Source organism: Desmodus rotundus, chromosome 6, assembly GCF_022682495.2.
Source record: "Desmodus rotundus isolate HL8 chromosome 6, HLdesRot8A.1, whole genome shotgun sequence".
Lineage (NCBI taxonomy): Eukaryota > Metazoa > Chordata > Mammalia > Chiroptera > Phyllostomidae > Desmodus > Desmodus rotundus.
Genome location: NC_071392.1, coordinates 86303413 through 86316607, shown reverse-complemented (window position 1 = coordinate 86316607; position 13195 = coordinate 86303413). Strand labels below are relative to the sequence as shown.

General features: G+C 41.4%; 1 protein-coding gene across 3 annotated transcripts; it reads right to left on the bottom strand.

Annotated features, from left to right (window-relative positions):
• Positions 1-299: 299 nt before the first annotated feature.
• Positions 300-7572, bottom strand: LOC112308382 (olfactory receptor 2A7). Of its 3 annotated transcripts, none has more exons than XR_008427076.1 (2): positions 2949-4764; positions 300-1388 (listed from the first exon to the last, which is right to left on the bottom strand). XR_008427076.1 is itself a non-coding variant. In XM_053926336.1 (2 exons), exons 1-2 carry the CDS (start codon positions 7278-7280, stop codon positions 3656-3658), a joined length of 969 nt encoding a protein of 322 aa, XP_053782311.1. In that variant the 5' UTR covers positions 7281-7572; the 3' UTR covers positions 2499-3655. The 3 variants fall into 3 exon arrangements, 2 of the variants coding, with proteins under 2 accessions (XP_053782311.1, XP_053782310.1); XM_053926336.1 differs by lacking the exon at positions 300-1388 and adding an exon at positions 7249-7572 and having other exon boundaries at positions 2499-4592; XM_053926335.1 differs by lacking the exon at positions 300-1388 and having other exon boundaries at positions 2499-3192; positions 3638-4764.
• Between the last annotated feature and the right edge of the window lie 5623 nt (positions 7573-13195).

Sequence of the window (13195 nt, the reverse complement as noted above, 5' to 3'; positions counted from 1 at the left end):
TTATATATGTGCATTTGTTACAGAGACAATTCATCGTAGTTGGATTGAACATCCAGATAAGCACGTAGAAGAAAAGCCTTTTCCTTATCGTCACTGTCAGTTTTCTCTCAACAATCGCATGTTATATACATGGCGTCAGTAACCCTCCTGTTCTCACTAAATGTGAATTGTAAATACATTGCAAGCCAATGAACACACAAGAAAACCTGACTTTCAAGAAAATATTGTTTAATATGCACGTTCCATATAAACGTGTATTTTACCTGTCTCCTAATATTCGAAATCTTGGATGCTTTCAATCTTTAGCTACTCCGAACAAACACTAGAAACAGGAATCTTTGCTCACATAATTATTTCCTTGGATAAGTTCTTTAAATGGGAATTATTGTATCAAAACTTGCTTGCGGTTTCATCACTGCTATCATGTACTAAATATGTCCTGGGCAAGATAAGCACTGTGTGGTATTACCTACTTTCTCAAAGCTTTACCATAAAGTAGAAACAAGACTCCTAGATAGAGACCAGACTGACAGGTATCAGGGGAGAGGGGTTTGGGGTATGGGTGAGAAAGTTGAAGGAATTAAGCAAAAATAAATAGATCAAAGCCACAGACACAGACAACAGTATGGTGATTACCAGAGGCAGAGGGGAGTTGGAGAAGGTAGAGGAGGGTAAAGGGGGAATAAATGGTGATGGAAGGAGACTTGACCTGGCGTGGCGAACATACTGTACAATATGCAGATGACGTATTATAGAATTGTACACCTATATAATATTATTTATTTTTTTAAAGATGTTATTTATTTCTTTTTAGACAGAGGGAAGGGAGTGAGAAAAGGAGGGAGATAAACATCAATGTGTTGTTCCCTCTCGTGTGCCCCCTACTGGGGACCTAACCTGCAACCCAAGCATGTGCCCTGTCTGGGAATTGAACCTGTGACCCTTGGGATCCCAGGCCAGCACCCAATCCACGTAGCCACATCAGCCAGGGCTGAAACCTTTATAATTTTATTAATCAATTGTATCTTCTTTTTATTACTATTATATTTGTCCTGAAAATTCAGGGAATTATTTTTAAAGTGAGAATGCTTACAAGGAGACTTAGATTTTGTGTTCTGATCAACCTTGCTCTTTCTTTTCCTTTCAACTCTTCAAACACTTTGGGAAAGAAACTAAGTTGTTAAAATACTTTACTCAGAGGAAACATCCTCCAGTGAGATACTGGAGGCTTCATAAAGAATCCAGAAAGGGGACTGGGCTAGCAGTCTTCTTCTGAGAAAGGTCTCTTCTCTGTCCACCCCTGTGCATACATCACCAGGGGGTCTTACACAGCTGATTTGCTGCTGGGGCTGGTGCTGGCGGTCTCTGCGATTTTAAGGCACAACTACCTACAGTAACATGGAATAAGCACAGTGCACCATTAAGTGAACGCCCTCGGTTGCATAACTATGAATACTGTGGCCCCCAAATCACCGTATTTACACCTTAGAGTGTCCCCCTTCTGACTAGAGAACTGATTTGCAACTGATTTGGAAAATGACTATGAGTTCCTCTAAACAATTTTAACACTTTTTTTATTATTGTGCAAGTACAGTTTTTTGCCTTTTCTCCCGACCCCACCACACTACCCCAGCCCTCCCCACCTCCTTCCTCTGTTTCCACCTCTCCTTGTTATTGTCCATGTGTCCTTTATAATTGTTCATGTAAACCCTTCACCCTTTTCCCCCATTATCCCTCCCCTATCCCTTATGGTCATTGTCAGCCTGCTCCCAATTTCACTGTCTCTGGTTGTATTTTGCTTGCTTGTTGTTTTGTTGATTAGGTTCCAGTCACAGGTGAGATCACATGGTATATGTCCCTCACTACCTGGCTTAGTTCACTTAGCATAACCTTCTCCTGTTCCATCCATGCTGTCACAGATAGTAGGAGCTCCTTCCTTCTTTCTGCTGTATAGAATTCCACTGTGTAGATGTACCATACTTTTTGATCCATTCATTTACTGATGGGCACTTGGGTTGCTTCCAGCACTGGGCTATTCTAAATTGTGCTGGAATCGCTCAACAAAGTTCATATGGTGTCATTTTAATTTCATATCTATATACTAAAGCACGTCTATTAAAAACACTGCCTGCAGCACACTCCCTCCATCACTCTATGTCTGCTTCTCACAACTATGTGGAGTTTTTCGGGCCACACTGATACACAAGTAGCAACATTGAGGCTTTGTCTAAAGAAAGATCTCTATATTCCTCATGTTTCATGAAGGCATCGAGACCTATCTCTCTGGGCTTAACCCTTAGGGCAGACACCATAAATGAATTTATTTTACATATAGTAAATTAAATTCTAAACAACTTAAGTATAATGTATAAGTTTGCTCATCTAGCAACTAGCAGAACTTGGTAAAAATCCAACTTTACCTAAGTTCAAAATCATTGATTTTACTTTATTTTTTTAGGTAGTAATATTTATCTACATAGCAGACATCCTTACAAACCGGACGCTGTGTAAGAAAGAAATCCATATTCTTCCTTCTTTAAAAACTCTTCACAAACACACACATAAATATTACTTTACAAGTAAATATTTCCCTTTGATACAGCTTAATTATTCAGGTTTAATCTCAAGTATAATTTGAGGAAAGTTTTGAATAAATCTCTTTATACATCCTTCCCACTACCTCTAAAACTGTGCTCTATCTGTTCCTAATTGTGTTGGATTCCATGCTTGACTAATAGGGATTATTTAACTCACCTCATATCTCCTACTTTAAAAAGCAAATTATTAATGACAATTTATAGCTTTCGTATCACTGGTCAAACAGTCATCACAGCAATTACACAGTTTGCTCTTATTAGCAACAATGTTCTAAGTTTTGGTCATTTCCCATGGGAGACAAGTGACTGAAACAATGACAGAGAACATGTAATTCTTCCCAGGACTCTCACCCATGTCCATTCTGGCTTCTTCCTCTTGTCTCCACCATCCCAGATCCCCACCTATGCTGCAAAGGCAGAGAGAAGAACACAGCGGCAGAGAAAGCTCCCATGCGTCTTTCTGATTCAGCACGGCATCCTTCAGGGTCTCTTCTTGTTGTCAGTTCCAGCACAATTACCCCCTTAATCCCCTTTCTCTTGAAGTCCTGGCACATGTTCTTCCTAATTTATGTTGCTGATGCCTCAGGAAACATCACTGTCATAGACATATGCAGGAAAATAACCAAATATTTTAAATGTAGACCCAGTTTCTGAAGATGACAGTTGCTAAATTTAAAACATTTCAAAATTACTATGTATAGGTCTCAACTCCAATATTTTAAATATTCTGTCAATACCTTGTTTTCTACAATAAAATTTTGTCTGCAAGTCCTGATTATGGAATATATAAATTCATTTTGTCTTATTCAGAAAATCCCTCATGACCATATCACAAGTGCGTGCACCACGCAGAGACTGGAAGACGGGTTCATTTTCTTGTGCAGCATCCTTGGAGGGAGGGACCAGAATGGGCTTTCTCAGGAGGTAGTCACAGGAGAAGTTCAAGAACATGTAAAGGGTGCCTTGGGACAAGAGCATGTCTTGTATGCCGTGTACATATCAGGTGAGGTGACTCCTCGGGTCCATCTACGCTCACTTACTTTTTCTCTGTGAGGCTCTCATGAAGGTCTCTCCTTTCCCAGCCTCCTTCTCAGAGCAGCGCTCACTTCTCTGTTCCTCAGACTATAGATCAGGGGATTCAGCATGGGATTGAAAAGGCTGTGAAACAGGAGGAGGTATTTCTTCTGCTCCTGGGGGTTCCCATGTTGGGGTCCAACATACATGATAATGGCTGTGCCATAAAAGAGCCCCACCACACAGAGGTGGGAGGAGCAGGTGGAGAAAGCTTTCCGGCGCCCCTCCATGGACTGGATCTTCAGGACGGCACGTAGAATGTGACCATAGGAGAGCGAAATTGCGGACAGTGGTCCCACCAGCACCGACACTGCCCCAGCCAAAATAATAACCTTGTTAAGGTGCGTTTCTGCACAGGTGAGTTTGAGAAGGGCTAGAATCTCACAGAAAAAGTGATTCACTTTCTGGGGCCCACAGAAGGGCAACGGCAAGAGTAACACCATATCTACTAGGGTTATGAGGACCCCTGAAGTCCAGGAAGTCACTACCAGTGTGACACACACTCTCCAGCTCATGATGGTGGAATACCGAAGGGGGAGGCAGATGGCCACGTACCGATCAAAGGACATCACCACCAGGAGAAGACATTCAGTGAGAGCAAAAGTCAAGAAGAGAAAGGTCTGTGTCATGCAGCCAGCAAAGGAGATGGGCTGGGCTGGGCTCAGGAGGTTCACCAGCATCTGGGGCACCGTGTTGCAGGCATAGGCTATGTCCACAGTGGCCAGGTGAGAGAGGAAGAAGTACATGGGGGTGTGCAGCCGGGAGTCGAGGGAGATGAGCCCCAGGATGACCCCGTTGCCCAGCAGGGTGAAGGCGTACAACAGGGAGAAGAGCCCAAACAGGAGCACCTTCATCCTTGGGCTGAGCGGGAATCCCAGGAGGAGGAACTCTGTGACAGAAGTCTGGTTGGCCCCCATCTTCCTGGGAACGAGACAAGGGAGCAAGCTCACTATGTCTGAGTGCCTGAAGGACACGTTTAACATGGTAGACCTGTGTGTGGCACCGTTTCTGCCCTCAGAACACATCTTCAGTGACACTTCTGTCCTGTTAGTCAGTTACTAACTGAACACCATGCATGTCAAATGACACAGAAGGAAATTATTCTCATGCATGGAATACATGACAAGTGAAAGAAACCAAGTGGGTGATTAGGCCAAAAGCACAAGAAGGGAAAAAAGTAGAAATAAAGAAGGAACTATGTTTTCCCATAATCAGACAACACAAAAAAGCTGGTACTGATAAATCTATGTATATTGAATACCACACTAATGTCAGGCACTACAACACAGAGATAATCACAATAGGAGAATAAAACTAACGTACAAAATCTTTACAAAAAAGATACCTAAATTCCCCCATCCTGACCCTCCTTCTCCCTCAAACACACATGCACACACACACCCAAAAGTTAAAGATGAAATTTAAAAAAAGCCTAGTCATAGAGAAACTGGGAGAAGCATAACTGATACCACTTCAAAGCATTTATAGGCATATGAGAGCTACTATAGAATAATAATAAAAGGAATAATCCACCAAAAAGATAATTCAGGATCTAGTCCCTACAAATCTTAATTATAAAGTGACTCTTTTAATTTGAAACACGGTGTCTCCTGATACTTCAGAAACATTGTTTTTAATGGAGAAATATTAAAAGCTTTTTCTCTGAGTTAGAAAATGTACTCCACTAACACAATTTCTATTGAATGTTGACTCAATAACTAGCCAGCAAGAAGAAGTAAAGGCCATAAGAATTGAAATGGAGAATATAAAAATCTCATTATTCACAAAACACAATTGCCTACATAGAAAAACCTTCTACAGTGAACTACTGAAATTCATAAGCAAATTTATCAAAACTGAAGTCAAGGTCAAAGTGCAAAATGAAAAGAATACATATGTCAAAGGATTGGGAAATATGTAAACATATAAAATCTCTCCAAATTGGCCTATAATCTCAATGAAATTCAAGTCAGACACTAGGAGGTGTTTTTATCGTGTGGAAATTAATCATCTTTTCCTGAATAGCACATATGGAAATGTAAAAGATCAAGGACAGCCAACAGACCTTGAGAAAAAAGAATGGAGAGGACCTAACCCACTGACTGGTAACATTTCTCATAAACACAGAAATACTCAATCCCTGGGGGCCTGGGGCAGAGATAAACCAAGGAAGCCCTGCAGCAGCTTGGGTGACTCAGGAGCTCAGAAACACTAGGGCGGTGCCAGTGTTTTCAGTGAGGTGCGGGCGGTCCTTCGGCTATCCAGGGGGAAAACTCAAACCTGGACCCCGCACACGAGGCCCAAGATGAGTGTCAGGTGGGCTTCCATTCTGATATGAAAGATAAACACACCTTCCAGGATGCAGACTAGAGGGCCACAGAGTAGCAGCATTTCCCAAACAGATCCAAAGAACAGAGTGTCTCATGACAAGGCTGCACCCACGGGCTGGCTTCACTCACATTGGCTTCTCCACTTTTCAAGTTTAAGAACAACACATTTGCACATCAGCATCATTAGCTTTAAGCACCACTTCTCGAAGGGACTTAAAAGTAAACAGAGTAAGAATGCATTTACACTGAAAACTTTGTGTAGAGCACGGGTTTTCACGCATTACTGTGCGAGGAAGAGAAGAGCAGCAGAGAAGTTGTTTTACTAGCAGAATCGTTCTGCTGTATTTCCGCCAGCTATACTTTCCCCTAAACTTGGACGAGTGGCAATGGCAGCCACATAGTCCCATTCTAGGATCTGACGATGGGTCTCCCTGGCATCAGGATAGCCATCCATGGAGAGTAAGCCTGAAACAACGAATCAGGAAAAGCGAACTGGGCACCTCTACCACCTTCACTGACACAAGAAAAATACGATGGGAGTTTCATCGAATTCCCATAGGATGTTCTGGTGCCACGTGTTAACACCTCTGTATGGGGCAACAAAGCAAAGAAGGCTTTTTCTAGGACGTGGTAGAAGCAGATGGTTGTCAGCATAGGAAGACACGACAAGAAACTGTGTAACAGCTCCGGCTCCACCTTCCACTTAAAAGGAGGCAACAGTATTAGAGGGCTTTCATGCTCCTCTCGGGTTGCTACCATGACACAGGGACACACAGTGGAACCAGGCCCTCCCCATAAATGTGACCAGGAGGGGTTTTAACTAAGAGGAGTGAGAAACCTAGGCTTTGACAGCAGGCTGGCAGATGTTATTCTGAGCACGTCCACCCCAGCATAGTGCAAGGACAGGGTCTTCAGAAAGGTGTCTTTCTCTTCATCCAAACCCTGAGGACTTTAGCCAACCCTTTGTCCTGCTCTTCTGTTAGTTGTTAACCATGTTACATATACTGATTTGTATGCAGGAGGGCACTATGTACAGTATTTTCCTTGTGCTGAGTTTGAAGCCACAGGAAGAGGAGAGGTTGGAGCTGAAGCACCTACTGCCTGAGGCGGGTTCCCTGGGTGATGAGTCACAGAAGCCCTTCCTGTCCTGACCATGAGGACAGGACACAGGGGGGCTCAGGAGGCTTCTAGATGAGAGGGCTTTCCACTCTGACCACCTGAAGCCCACCCATTCCCCAGACACATACCTGTGGAGTCCAGGGAACAAATTACAAAGCATCTTCCCACCATTCCATGTCTTCCCCACTGAACAGAACAAACCTGCCCTTCTGCTCTTGACTCCAGCTTTGTTATCTGAGGGTGGGAGTGTGTGGGAGTGTGTGCGTGACTGTGTGTGTGGTGCTAGTAGAGAAGAGAGAACTCAGGAGGAATGGCAGGGGTGATCCTACTCAGCAGGATCCTGGCATGAAAATGCACCAGGCACATAAGTCAGATGTTACAGTATGTGTCACAGCACAATGTCCACAGTCCCCAAGTGCCTGGACTCTGAGCACTGATCTGAGCTGGATCCCACCTCCACACCCCCATGGAGAATGGCTTAGGCTTCATGATGTAGTGTGTGTGGCCCCTGTGGAGCTTGTTAAGGTGAGCACCTCAAAGGACTGGTTCCTCCCGAGGGAGTGAACCATCTTTCTCCACTGAAAAGTGTTATTTTCACTTGGAAACTCACAGAGATTGAAGCCTATTTCCTTATATTTAGGGCCCTTTAAGTGACTCCAAGCACCCCAAATGTGCTATCCTGAGGTTGGGTTCAGCAGGCACTGCTGTTCACATTGACGTGCAGGAGTAAACACCGATCTCGAACATTGCGGGTTGGGAACAGGCCTGGTGTGATACATTGATTCATGTTCTGTGAGCCTACAAAATATATTAAGTCACTGGGAGCGATGAGGGCCCACAGAAAGTGCTTGCTCAGGGGAGAAGCACAAAACCTCAATAATCTTAGGGGAGTATAACATAATAGACAATAGCGGGAGTCCAGATGTAACACAGGCAATAAAAGGAACAAATAAAGACTTCAACATAAAAAAATGAAAGATAAAAATCAATGATGATATCCACAGATGCTGAAAAAGCATTCAATAAAGTACAGTACCCATTTATGATGAAAGCACACAGCCAAGTGGGAGTAGAGGGAGCATACCTCAACACAATAAAGGCCATATATGAGAAATGTACAGCCTACACCATACTCAATGGGCAAAATCTAAAAGCTTTCTTCCTAAGACCAAGAACGAGACAAAGGTGTCCACTTTCACCACTTTTATTCAACATAGTATCGGAAGTTGAAGACACAGCAATGAGACAAGAAAAAGAAATAAAAGGCATCCAAATTGGAAAGGAGGAAGTAAAACTGTCATTCTTTGCAGATGACATGATAGTGTACATAGAAAATCCTACAGACTCCACCAAAAACTACTCAACCTAATAAGTGAATTTGCAAAATAGCGGGATGGAAAGTCAATATTCAGATTGGAAGCATTTTTGTACTCCAATAATAAAATATCAGAAACACAAATTAGGAAAAAAAAATCCCCTTTACTACAGCAGCAAGAAAAACAAAGTACCTAGGAATAAACTGAACCAAGGAGGTAAAGAACCTATACTGAGAAAACTAGACAACACTGAAGAAAGAAATTAAGGAATATACAAACAAATAGAAGCATATATGGTGTTCATGGATTGGAAGAATTAACATCATTAAAATGTCCACACTACCTGAAGCAAGCCATAGATTCAATGCAATTACTATTAACATACCAATGATATGTTTCACAGATTTAGAATATTTCATAAATATGTATGGAACCAAAACCAACCACAAATAGTCTCAGCAATCTTGACAAAGAAGAACAAAGTAGGAGGGATAACAATACCTGATATCAAACTGTATTACAAGGCCACTGTAATCAAAACAGTCTGGCATTGGCATAAGAACTGATACATAGATCAATGAAACAGAATAGAGAGAGCCCACAAATAAACCCATGTCTCTATGGTCAACAATATTCAACAAAGGGGGCAAGAGCATACAATGGAGTAAAACAGCCTCTTCAACAAATAGTGTTGGGAGAACTGGAATGTTACATGGAAAAAAAAAAAAAGAAAGAAAGAAATTAGACCACCAACGTAAACCATACACAGAATTAACTCAAAATGGACAAAAGACTTAAACATAAGCTGTGACATCATAAAAGTCCTAGAGGAAATCAAAGGCAGTAAAATTTCAGATATCCAATGCAGCAATATTTCTGCTGATATATCCTTCTAGCCAAGGGAAATAAAGGAAAGAGTAAACAAATGGGACTACATCATATTAAAAAGCTTCTGCATGGCTAAAGAAAACATCAGCAGTGTGAAAAGGGAACCACCCATATGGGAAAACATATTTGCCAATGATACCTGAGACAAGGGTTTGATCTCCAAAATATAAAAAGAACTCACAGGACTCACCACCAGGGAGGCAAACAATCAATTAAAAAATGGGCAGAGGACCTGAATAGACCCTTCTCCTAGGAGAACAAACACAGGGCCTATAGGCATTGAAAGGATGCTCAGCATCACTAGCCATCAGAGAGATGCAAATTAAAAATGCAAGTAGATACCACCTCACACCATTCAGAATGGCCATCACTAACAAGTCAACAAGTAGAAAGTGCTGGCCAGGATGTGGTGAGAACAGAACCCAGTGCGCTGTTGGGGGGAATGCAAACTTGTGCAGCTCCTGTGGAAAACAGTTTAAAATGTCTTCAAAAATTAAAAATGGAACTGTCTTTTGATCCAGTGATTCCACTGCTGGGATTACACCCCGAGAAGCATAAAACACCTATTCAAAAGTACCTATGCACCCCAATGTTCATAGCAGCATTATTTGCAATAGCCAAGTGCTGGAAACAGCCCACTGCCCATCAGTAAATGGGTGGATAAAAAAACTGTGCATCATTTACACAATGGAATACTATGCAGCAGAAAGATATAACAAACTGCTACATTTCATTTTAACATGGATGGACCCGGAGAAGATTATGCTAAGTGAAGTAAGCCAGGCAGTGAAAGGCATATACCATATGATCTCACCTACAAGGGGAACGTAAACAACAAAACAAATGAAGAAGCAAATAGAACCAGGGGCATGGAAACAAGGAACAGACTGACAGCGACCAGAGGGGAAGTGAGAGGGTGATAAGGAGAGAAGGAGGAGAAAGGACTAGTCAAGGAACAGGTATAAATGACCCATGGACATGGAAAACAGGGCGGGGATGACTGTGGGAGCAATGGGGAAAACTGAGACAAGTGAAATAGAACACCATAAAAAAAAGACTTCAAATAACTGTGATTTATGTCAAAAAGGGAAACAAAGTTACAAAGAATGAGAAATAAAATATTTCAGTGAAGTATGAGAATTACAAAGGAACAAGTATTCATTCTGAAACAGCAACACATAGTGACTTCAATAGAAAAACATCCAATACAACAGACGGCCATGCCCAGCACAGAGCAGCGCCAATTGACTCAAGTGAAAATTAATAGAAAAGTATCAAATAAAGGCATGAAATGCAAAGCTGGAGTTGAGTCAGGGAGACATCTTTGAAAGTGCTAAAAACTGTTCTACATATACTGAAGAAGAAAGAAAAATTGAATGGGGAAAAAGCAACTTTGGAAGATGTTATTTCTGAGAATTTCCCAACTGTGATGAAGTATAAGCTCCCAGGAGCACAGAAATCTCATCAAATCACAAGTAGGATACATTTACATAAAACACCACGATCCTGCAACATCATAGTGACATTTCTCAAAGCCAACAATAAACTAAAGATTCTCAAAACTCAGAAAACATATTTATTTATGACCCATTACCAACAGGAATCATTGCTTTCGCTGGAAAAGGATACATCCTTTAGTGTCTTTTGCATGTGGCCCTGCTGGCAATGAAGACTTGGGTTCGGTTCCTTGGGTTTATTTGCTTGTTTTATTTTTGACTTGAGCTTCTCTTTGAAAACATGTTCATGTCATCTTCATTTTGGAAGCATGTTTTCCTCTATATAAACTTTTGGATTGACACTTGTTTTTTCAACCCTTCGCAGACACTGCTCATTGACCTCTGGCCATTGTATCTCCCGCTGACCAGTCAGAAATTGTTATTACTGCCGTATCCCTCATGGTGCCCACAGGGAGGACCCAGTTCCAGGAAGGCACCTGCACTCTAATTCCCAGCCTTGCATAAGGGACGGCCTGGTCTCATAGGACATTGCCATCATTTCAACCTGGGACCTCATGGCCTGAAAGTCACTTTAAGCCAGGTGCTGGCTTCAGATCTCCCCATTCACTTGCTGATTTTGCCTCCTTATTGTCCTGTGAGTTTTACTTACTCACTTTAAAGCCTAGTTATACATTTAAGAGTCATGGTTTTTAAAATGTTCTACCCAGTAGTTTAGGTGCTTTGTCCTAACATGGTTTTCAGGACGGCTACTCTGCGGTATTGCCATTGTTTCTATCCTGGAAATCCCAGAAGTAACCCACCTGGGGAGGGAGTCAAATAAGGGCTGTTTCCCTTCACAAGTGAGTGAGTACTTGATGCAAATGGAGCTGCACTGTAGGGATGCAAGCTCTCTTCCCAGTACCTGCCCCCCAAAACGGGTCATTCCCCGATGCGTGTGCTCACCCTTGCCCCTACCTCCTGGTCCAGTTTCCGGCTCCTGTTAGTTCATGGGACGCTAATTACCTCCTTTTTCCAAACATCTTGTGTTCATTCTTAATGCATATCTTGATTTCTATATTCTTGTATTCTCCACTATTCTAGTTCATAATCTTTTCTTCTCTATACATGCTCAAATTTATAAACTTCTATTAGTTTCCTAGATTTTCCACTTTTAAAACTATAATTTTCAAAATTTGTATACTTGCTAAATAGACAATACATTATATGTGTGTGTTTGTTATAGAGACAATACATCATAGTTGGGTTTGAAAATTCAGATTAGCACATAGAAGAAAAACCTTTTCTTTATTATCACTGTGAGTTTTCTCTCAACAATTGCATATTATACATATAGTCAGTAGTCTCCCTTTTTTGTATTTTATGACCTGTAAATACATTGCAAGCCAATGAACACACAACAAAACCTGACTTTAAAGAAGATATTGTTTAATATGAACGTTCCATATAAGTGTGTATTTTACCTGTCTCCTAATATTGGAAATCTTGAATGCTTTCAATCTTTAGCTACTACAAACAACACTAGAAACAGGAATCTTTGCTCACATAATTATTTCCTTGGATAAGTTCTTTAAATGGGAATTATTGTATCAAAACTTGCTTGCGGTTTCATTGCTGCTATCATGTACCAAATTGTCCTGGGCAAGATAAGCACTGTGTGGTATTATCTACTTTCTCAAAGCTTTACCATAAAGTAGAAACAAGACTCGTAGGTAGAGACCAGACTGACAGGTGTCAGAGGACAGGGGTTTGGGGTCTGGGTGAAAAAGTTGAAGGGATTAAGCAAAAATAAATAAATAGATCAAAGCCATAGACACAGACAACAGTATGGTGATTACCAGAGGGAGAGGGGAGTGGGGGAAGGTAGAGGAGGGTAAGGGGGGAATAAATGGTGATGGAAGGAGACTTGACCTGGCGTGGCGAACATACTGTACAATATGCAGATGATGTATTATAGAATTGTACACCTATATAATTTTATTTATTTATTTATAGATTTTAATTATTTATTTTTAGACAGAGGGAAAGGGAGTGAGAAAGGGAGAAACATCAATGTGTTGTTCCCTCTCGTGTGTCCCCTACTGAGGACCTAACCTGCAACCCAAGCATGTGCCCTGTCTGGGAATTGAACCTGTGATCCTTGGGTTCCCAGGCCAGCACTCAATCCACTTAGCCACATCAGCCAGGGCTGAAACCTTTATAATTTTATTAACCAATTGTATCTTCTTTTTATTCTAATATTTACTATTATATTTGTCCTGATAGTTTGGGGAATTATTTTTTAAAATTCTGAGAATGCTTACAAAGAGACTTAAATTTTGTGTTCTGATCAACCTTGCTCTTTTTTTTTCTTTCAACTCTTCAAACACTTTGGGAAAGAAACTAAGTTGTTAAAGTACTTCACTCAGAGGAAACAT